Source organism: Propithecus coquereli, unplaced genomic scaffold (genome assembly GCF_000956105.1).
Source record: "Propithecus coquereli isolate 6110/MARCELLA unplaced genomic scaffold, Pcoq_1.0 Scaffold7, whole genome shotgun sequence".
Lineage (NCBI taxonomy): Eukaryota > Metazoa > Chordata > Mammalia > Primates > Indriidae > Propithecus > Propithecus coquereli.
This window is the reverse complement of record NW_012153062.1, coordinates 20,930,299-20,940,121: the sequence shown is the minus strand read 5'-3', so window position 1 is coordinate 20,940,121 and position 9,823 is coordinate 20,930,299. Positions and strand designations below refer to the sequence as shown.

Below are 9,823 nucleotides of genomic sequence, written 5' to 3'. Positions count from 1 at the left end.
CTCAGGCATTTAACATTTGTGTTATGAATATTCCAATTCTACTCTTTTAGTTATTTAAAAATATACCCTTATTGGTGATTATAGTCACTTTGTTGTGTTACCAAGTATTGTTCATTCTACCTAACTATCAACTATGTTTCTGCATTCATTAACCACCCCCACTTTATCTCCCTCCTCCCTGCTACTCTTCCCAACCTCTGGTAACCATCATTCTACTCTCTCTCTGTGCTCCAAGAGATCAATTGTTTTTAACATTTAGCTCTCACATATGAGTGAGAACATGTGAGACTTGTCTTTCTGTGCTTGACTTATTTCACTTAACATAATGTTCTCCAGTTGCATCCATCTTGTTGCAAATGGCAGGATTTCAGTCTTTTTTGTGGCTACATGTTAAGAATATTCCATTGTGTATATGTACCACAATTTGTTTAATTCATTCATCTGTTGATGGACACTTAGGTTGATTCCATATCTTGGCTACTGTGAATAGTACTGCAACAAACATGGGAGTGCAGGTATCTTTTCAATATACTACTGATTTCCTTTCTTTTGGATATATACCTAGCAGTAGGATTGCTGGGTCATATGGTAGTTCTATTTTTAGTTTTTTGAGAAATCTCCATACTGTTTTCCACAGTGGTTATACTAATTTACATTCCCATCAACAGGGTACGAGGGTTTCCCTTTCTCCACATCCTCACCAGCATTTGTTACTGCCTGCCTTTTTGATAAAAGCCATTTTAACTGGGGTGAAATGGTATCTCATTGTAGCTTTGATTTGCATTTCTCTGATGACTAATGATGTTGAGCATTTTTTCATATACCTATTGGCCATTTATATGTCTTCTTTTGAGAAATGTCTATTCAGATCCTTTGCCCACTGTTAAATGGGATTATTTGATTTTCCCCTATTGAGTTGTTAGAGCTCTTTATATATTCCAGTTATTAATCTTGTCAGATGGGTCATTTGCAAACATCTTCTCCCATTCTATGGGTTGTCTCTTCACTTTGTTGATTGTTTCCTTTGCTGTGCAGAAGCTTTTTAGCTTGATGTGATCCCATTTGTAAAATTTTGCTTTGGTTGCCTGTGCTTTCAGGGTATTACTCAAGAAGTCCTTGCCCAGACCAATGTCCTGAAGCATTTCCCCAACGTTTTCTTTTAGTAGTTTCATAGTTTCAAGTCTTAGATTTAAGTCTTTAATCCATTTTGATTTGATTTTTGTATATGGCAAGATAAGGGTCTAGTTTCATTCATCTGTATATGGATATCCAGTTTTCCCAGCATCATTTATTGAAGAGACTGTCCTTTCCCCACTGCATGTTCTTGGAACCTTTCTCAAAGATAAGTTCACTATAGATGTGTTCATTTATTTCTGGGTTCTCTATTCTGTTCCATTGGTCTATGTGTCTGTTTTTATGTCAGTACCATGCTATTTGGGTTACTACAGCTCTGTAGTATAATCTGAAGTCAGGCAATGTGATTCCTTCATTTTTATTCTTTTTGCTCAGGATGGTTTTGACTACTCTGGGTCTTTTGTGGTTCCATATAAATTTTAGGATTATTTTTTCTATTTCTGTCAAGAATGTCCTTGGTATTTTGATGGGGATTACATTGAATCTATAGATTGCTTTGGGTAGTACGAACATTTCAACACTATCGATTCTTCTAATCCATGAGCATGGACTATCTTTCCATTTTTTTGTGTTCTCTTCAATTTCTTTCAACAATGTTTTATAGTTTAATTATCGAGATCTTTCATTTCTTTCGTTAAGTTTATTCCTAGGTATTCTATTTTATTTGTAGCTATTACTTTCTTGGTTTCTTTTTCAGAGTGTTTACTGTTGACATATAGAAATGCTACTGATTTTTGTATGTTGATTTTGTATCCTGCAACTTTACTGAATTTGTTTATCAGTTCTAATAGTTTTTGGGTGGAGTCTTTAGGTTTCTCTAGATACAAGACCATATCATCTGCAAACAAGGATAATTTGACTTCTTCCTTTCCAATTTGGATGCCCTTTCTCGACTTACTGCTCTAGCTAGAACTTCCAGTACTATGTTAAATAACAGTAGTGAAAGTGGGCATCCTTGTCTTGTTCCAGATCTTAAAGGAAAGGCTTTCAGTTTTTCCCCATTCAGTATGATACTCGCTCTGCATCTGTCTTACATGGCTTTTATCGTATTAAGCTAAGTTCCTTCTATACTTTTTTTTTTTTTGAGAGTTTTTTAAATCATGAAGAGGTGCTGAATTTTATCAAATGCTTTTTTAGCATCAAATGAAATGTTCATATAGTTTTTGTCTTTTGTTCTGTTGATATATCACACTGATTGATTTGCATATGTTGAACCATCCTTACATACCTGGGATGAATCCCACTTGATCATGACGAACAATCTTTTTAATGTGCTGTTGAATTTGGTTTGCTACTATTTTGTTGAGGATTTTGTTGAGGATTTTTACAGCTATGTTCATTAGAGATATTGGCCTATAGTTTTCTTTTTTTGTTGTCTTTGTCTGGTTTTGGTATCAGGGTGACACAGGCCTCATAGAATGAGTTTGGGAGTTTCCCCTCCTTCTTGGATAGCTTAAGTAGGATTGGTATTAGTTCTTAAGTCTCACTTCTAAGCAAGCTGAAGGGTTAAATAACAGTACATAGACATTACAGGACAGTCATTAAAAATGCTTATGTAGACCATGTAGAATCATGGAAAAACAAATGCAACCACCACATTCAAATGAGAAATACTGTATGAAAAACTATCAATCTATTTTTTATTTGTTTACTGGACTGTAATATTGGGGCTTATAAAATGAACCAAAATTTATTCATCTAAATACAGTAACGTATCGAGCATGGTGGCTCGCATCTGTAATCCTAGCACTTTGGGAGGCCAAAGCGGGAGGATCACTTGAGGCCAGGAGTTCAAGGATGACTGAGCTATGATCCTGTCACTGCACCCCAGCCTAGTCTACAGAGCAAGACCTCATCTCTAAAATAAACAAATACATACAGTAATGCCTCCACTAAAAATATTAAAAATTTCTCCACCAGGATTTTATAAACAGTTAAAAACTGTAGGAAATGGTGTTATTATTTTAGGTCACAATTCAGTCCCATATTTTCAACACATTACTATATTTTAGGACTTGTGTTAAGCACTAGGAACAGAGACTAACTTAACAAACACTTACAATCAAGTATGAGCCAGACATTTTAAGTTAGTGGGGTGGCAGCACTGTTCAGATGTCCACCCAGCTTTCCTTTTTCGAATGACTGTTCATCTGCACTCTATTATCACCCTCAATACCCTATAATTCTTTTATTTTCTTTAAATAACTAATTTGAAAGTCAATGACCTGCCAACCCTTCTCTATCACAAATTATCTAACTTTCAAACCTCAGTACCATCTCAGATTCCCTCCTTACTTTTTCATTTTTTTAGAGACAGGGTCTCATTATGTTGCCCAGGCTAAACTCAAACTTCTGGGCTCAAATAATCTCCTGTTTCAGCCTCCTGAGTAGCTGGGACAACAGGTGCACACCACTATGCCAAGTTCCCATCCTTACTTTCTACCAGTTACTAAATTCTACTGCCTTTTTCACCACTTCTCTTCAACTCACATTTCTTCTAGGTCTACAGCTGAGGTTTTTATTTCACATCTGGATTACTCAGTAAGAATGCCTGTTAACAAACACAGTTGATACCTGGCCTCAGTTCACCTCCATGTTCACTTGTAGCTGGTATGGATAGTTTCTACTCATATTGACAGCTTTCCACCTGAATCACTTCTCTCCTAAGTTCTCCAGCACGTCAGGAGCTTGCCCATCCCTAACCATGGAACGCTTAAGTGCTGGCAGCATTTTTAGCAGCAATCTCAATCAATGAAGACTGGTTATAGGTAGAAAAAGGCCTCAGCCCCCTTTCACTTACTTGGTAGGACAATTCTGAGGCAGTTATACAAGAACATGGACAAGGTTAAGCCCCCAGTTGCCTTTCCATTATTGACTTTCTTCCCCTCTAACTACCCAACCCCTCACTTGTACTTCCTAGCATCTCACCTGCACGCATGTCCTTATCTCAAGGTCTGAGTTCAAGAAGCACTACAGAGAAACCACAAGGGCCATAAAGGTAATGCTGTCAAGACCTAGCTTAACGTAAAGCCACCCAAGTACTCTTCCCATCTCAATCTTCTCTCAATTACAGAGAAGAATTCATGTGGATCACAAACCTCTTCTGATCAAACACCTTCAGTGAAGTCTTTCATAATTTGTCTTCATCTGCTATAACTAACATATGAACTATGAATTGTTATCAGCCAAATTGTTCTACTGACCCTTTCTCAAATATAACTTGTACCTTTCCAGGAACTCATTAATCTATTCATATTAGAAATGTCCTCCAATATTCACCTTTCAAAGCTCACTCATCTCAAATATTATCTCCACCAAGCCCCCATCACAAGTAATGCCTCCCTCACCTAAATTCCTAAAGAACTTTTATAATACTAAGGCACTTAACTGTAATTGTGTAAAACACTGCCTCACTTCACTACAAGTTTCTTAAGGGCAGAAACCATGTTTCATTCTTTTTAATTTCCAAATAGCCTTGCCCTGGTAGACTCAAAACATTGACCTACTTTAGCCTTCTGAAATAACATTCGAAAGCAACATTTATCTGGATGCACCATTGTTTCTTAAATACCAGTTTAGGTATACAATATTATACATAATTCACGTGCCTTTTTTGTAAACAGTTAAAACCAACTGTATTCATCTCAGATTCTTTGGAGGTTTCCTACTTATGGAAATGCTCCTGCAATCACATGTAGACTTTCAACAAGTTTAAAAATTACACTAAATAGAGCTGTTACTCGTTTTTTCCTCTTTAGAAATGACTGCATTTCACATTTCTCACCAAAAATCTCTCAGCATTTTATGTACTTCATTTTCTTGTGAAGAATCTATACTCAGTCATATGTAATAGTTCACAGTGCCCAATCTTAATCTATCTGAATTCCAATTTATGTCAAAGGCTGCTTTAGCAACATTATTTCAGCTTTAAGGAAATTCTGATCCTTACACAATCTTGAAATGCTTCTGTCATGGGGAAAGACTTTATTTCTTGGCATTCCCTAAGAGGATTAGTATGAGGATCAAATAAGGTTGTGTATGTGAAAGGTCATTGAAAATTCTAATAGCAATATATAAATGTAAGAATTATCATCTCCTTAACTCTGAATTTCAAATATTTAAAATCATCCATTTACTACAGTCTAATGCCATTAAACTAATTATGTAAAAAGATTTGCTTATTGATAGGTTACAAAGAGCTCAAAAAAGGAAGGAAAAAGTGAAAGCTGGCAATAAACCAGGTCATAAATAGGAAACAATCTTAAGTAGAATTTCCCTCTTGCACATATCAGTTCAATATTTTATTCCAGGAATATTTTTTATACTGTCCTTTTTTTCAATCCTGACAAAGTAAATGAAATAATATATAGCTCCTAGCATAGTGTAACTATTACTATTACTTTTTCTTAAAATTAGCATTGTCTTTCAATAAGATTACTAATTTCCCTCTTATTTATATTAATAGTATGAATTCACTAACAATATTTGTATTATGCTCACGTCAAATAGCCTAGTATAATAATCTGATTTGGTCCGATCTTTCCAGATGATACTACTGTTTTGTCTCAACCAGAAATGGAACTAGGACGGCCTCATTACTTTTTGTAATAGGTTTTTCTTACAGGAAAAATATGATTAAACTAAAAAATTCTGTAATTCCATTTATTTATTAAGCAAGAAGTCTAGAGATCCTTGACGCAAAATGCATCTTCAATTCAGTCTATGTTCCTGCCAGTATTTCACCCCCTGGCTCAATTTTCCAGGCCTAATAGAGATTATATGAGAATTTAAATCCTCAATATGCTTGAGTGCACAACACCTAGAAAAATCTCATCATCCATGGAAAAGCTCAACTTTCGCCTTGTAAATATTCAGATGAAGAGCATTTTGTATGTGAGAAATATTTCAGAGTAAAGGTCTGTGAAACCGCACACTATGGAAATCTGATCCAAACAAAAGCTGCAGATGGACAGACGGTAAGGGGTAATCTCGTAGTGAGGATCAAACATCGGTCGGAGAAAAATTCCAAGGACGATGACATCTCGGTTTTTCCGTTCACAACAATTAAATAACGGGGCTGCAAGACCAGGTCTCGTCACCCCAACTGCGCCGCAAAGCAAAACCAGAACCCAGTGCCCTGGCGGGGCTTTCAGTCGTTCGCACCCGCCGAGAGACTGGCAAGCTGTAGTGGGGAAACCGAGGAAGGGAGCGGAGCCCCTCTCCAGGGCTCACTTCATCCCTCCCGCTTCCTGCTTCCCAGGGGGGAGCCTCCGAGGGACCTTTCCCCAAATCAATGACCAGTTCGCGTCCTCCGCCGACCCCTGACAGAGCGGCCACCAGATTATCTCTGCAACGCAGAGCACTGGGGAGCCGAGGCCTTATTCCCGTCCGCGCGCCTACCGCCACCCAGGAGCATGAAAAAGAGGCCGCTGCAGCAGCTGCACCCCCGGCGCGCGGAAGCGAGAACCGAGACCATTCCCAGGTGGCAGGCGAGGCGCCCTTTGGCCCCACGCCCCTCCCAGCAGCGCGGCACTCACCTCCACGGCCTTCCCCGCGGGCCCCGCCAGCGCGGCCAGCGGTGGCTTGCAGCCGCACCTCCGCAGGCTCCTCTTTTCCACCCTCGGCCTCGTAAAGGAGAGGCGTCGCGTCGGGAGGGCCGGAAAACGGCGCCGCAGCGCAGCCCGTGGGGTCCCCACCTCTCGAACCAGCCACTTCCCGCAGTAGCCGCGGCTCCTTCCGGTGTCTCCACCGCCGCCGCAGGCGTCTCGGGCGTCGCTGGAGGGCGGGAAGGGGCGGAGTCCCGAAGAAAGCCCGCCCAGGGATGGGGCCCGGCCCAGGTGCCTGGACCCTGGCGGGCACTGGGGGCTCGGACTTCTAATGCAGGTGACTGTTCAGGGTCCGCGTACCTGCGGCAGTTTGAAGTTTAGGGCTTCTTTCGTTTTTACATGTGTTCTCCCCCTCTTCTGCGGTCACACTATGACCATTATAAGGTCTTGTTTCGATGCATTACAGAATCCCATGAAGGCTGGCCACCGAAGGGCCTCAGGTTTTCGACTTTGTGCAAAGTAATATAAGACTTATCTCAATTCAACACTGTATTCCTTTCTCTCATCTTTCTTTTCCCTACTCCTCGGGATCCAGATTCTCCGGATGCAATTATGTTTCGCTTTTCCACATATGCACAGAAGAAATTTATCTCTACCATTTTCCCCTTAAGCCAAAATCAAGAAGATCAAATAAAATATTTATAGAAACTTTAGTATTTGGTTAGTGCCTGGAGCATTGGAAGAGACTTGCCTTCTAATTACGTAACTGTTAATTCATTCGATTGATGTTCGAATCGTGAATAAAAACTTTTAAATTAAAAAAATTGTTAAAATTGCCAGTTTCAATCTGTCTCATTACCTCTAATTCTTTGGTCTCCAAAATAGGAGCATGTACCCAAGTATTGTACAAGATGCTCAATCTCCATCAAGAACAAGTAGAAAATATAGGAGCTTCTACTTATTTTTATGGTAAAAATGAAAGAAATTAACCATGACACAGCATTCTATGTAGACATTGACACCGAGGCCTCAGTTTGCACCGCAAACAATCACTTATCCTGGGTTTACTGATGAGAATGGAAGTTTCACAATTTGGAGGGTACTCATGATGCTACCACTCCTCCTTTTATTTTCAGCCTATTTCAAAATATGACAGTTTACAAGCTACAGGATGTTGGCAAGGTAGTTAATTTTTATTTTGAAAAAAATCGAATGTCTAAATGCTTTAAATATTTACGGTCCTCTGTAAAGAGATAAGAGAATGCTCATGAACTCATTTGTTCCCTGATATCTTGTGGCAAAGAACTTTCTGACATAAATGATAATTTTATACATTTGTTTGAAAAATGACAGGTGGATCAGTCTCCCATTTCACAGATGAGCCAACGGGGGCTCCCGCCACTGGCTAATGGCTGGGAGCACCCAGTGAAGAGTAGGTGGGTGGTCCAGGTGACCTTCAGTCCAGAGGAAAATGCAAGAGGGGTCTGGGTTTGTCCTTGGGCTACCTGCTGGGGAGCCCGCGGCATGGGGGACGGGGGCAGAGACAGAGAGGAGATCTTTTCAGTTAATCTTTTGATCATGGGTCCACTCCACGGAGAAGTGCCTCCTTCCACTTCCCAGGTCTATCTGAGCAGCTGCGCATGTAAATAGAATGGCTATTTTTGTTAAACACAGCTTAACTATTTCTGAAATAGCCATTTATTTGTGAACACTATTTTATGTTAATTTAATTATAAGAAAATTGAAAAGTGTAATACATAGCTAAGCCCTTAAGGCCGGTTAATCTATTTGGATTGTAACAAATATAATTTTTATTAGCTCGGCCTATTTGGATGGTAATGAGTGTAACCTTTCCATAGACATTACAGACTCTGAGTTATGCTCTATTTGTACGTAAAACCAGCCTTGAGTAGAATAAAAAGAAAGTTCTTTTAAAAAAAAAGAAAAAAGACAGGTGTTCTAGATTTTTGACCTTTCCTGTAATGACGAGTGGCTATCAGCAATATGCTAAACCTAACACAAAAAATTTGTAACGTATACATTGAACCTATCACTTCAAAGTAAAAGTGATATTTTGAAAAATAAGTGAGAAAATAACTGCATTTGAAAGACTGGGACAATGGAGAGAGAATTTTAAAATGGGGTTAGGAAATGTTTCCACCATTAAATAATTTTGCTTCAAAAATTATGCACACCTACAAAAACTCATTTCTGTATCAAAAGACATCATTAAGAAATGAAAAGTCAAGCCAGCAAACAGAAGATATTTGAACTATATATAACTGATAAAGATTCATGTATATATATGTTTCCACAAATCAATAAGAAAAACAGGCAACCAAATAGAAAAACAGGCAAAAGTCACTTCTCCAGAATTCCTGCATTGAAATTGTATCAGGGGTATTCTGTTCTTACAGCATTCTAGCAAATTCAATTCAACCCTGAAGACCCCCTTTCTCTTGCTTGGTAACCAATGTCCTCTTTGAATTTACCTGTCCTGGAAGGGTTCTAGGGCACTGTCAGTTCAAGGAGAGCAACTGACAAGGCTGTTCAAAGTAGATGTGACTCGTACCTAGATGATAGCAGGCAAGTACCTCTCATGTGGACACCAGGTAAAGTCCTTTCTGTGAACTAGTCCTCATGAAACAAATGCACTGTGACACAATGCAATACCTCTTCCACTTTTAACTTCCATGGATTCCTGCCTCTCCACTCTTGGGTGTTTATTTTTATCCTTGTATGCCTCAATCCAGAATGCTTACTCTTTCACTTTTCTTCAAATAGTATCTCTTGATGGATTATAAGGAAGGACACTATCACTGGGCAATCAATTAACTTCCTTTTCTGAGAGAAGAGATTATACATTCCATATGGTGGACTCTCAGCTAAGTCACACTGATTCTGGAGTACAATTCTAGAGATGCCATTCATGGAGAATATAACATGAATTGTGTGCCCTAGAGTTGTGCATCAGGCACAACTGAAGTCTCTTCTAATGCAAGGAGGGTAAAAGAAGAAATGATGGCACGGAAAAAAAGAAAGAGAAAAAAGAAGAAGGAGTAGAAAAAGGGAGGAAAGAAGACAATTGAATGATCATATCAAAACAAATGCCTTCTTGTTTTTGCAACTGAGTAATGGCAAGT

General features: G+C 39.1%; 2 protein-coding genes across 2 annotated transcripts in view; one reads left to right on the top strand and one right to left on the bottom strand.

Moving 5' to 3' along the window:
- The window catches only part of USP33 (ubiquitin specific peptidase 33), a 72,133-nt gene extending 65,990 nt beyond the window's left edge, over nt 1-6,143 (bottom strand). The window contains exon 1 of the mRNA XM_012661036.1: nt 6,069-6,143. Within this exon, the coding sequence (XP_012516490.1) occupies nt 6,069-6,143 (75 nt within the window). The remainder of the gene's footprint in view (nt 1-6,068) is intronic.
- A 2,061-nt stretch (nt 6,144-8,204) lies between these two features.
- FAM73A (family with sequence similarity 73, member A) overlaps nt 8,205-9,823 on the top strand; it is a 95,324-nt gene continuing 93,705 nt past the window's right edge. The window contains 1 exon segment of the mRNA XM_012661035.1: nt 8,205-8,322. Coding sequence (XP_012516489.1) covers nt 8,205-8,322 — 118 coding nt within the window.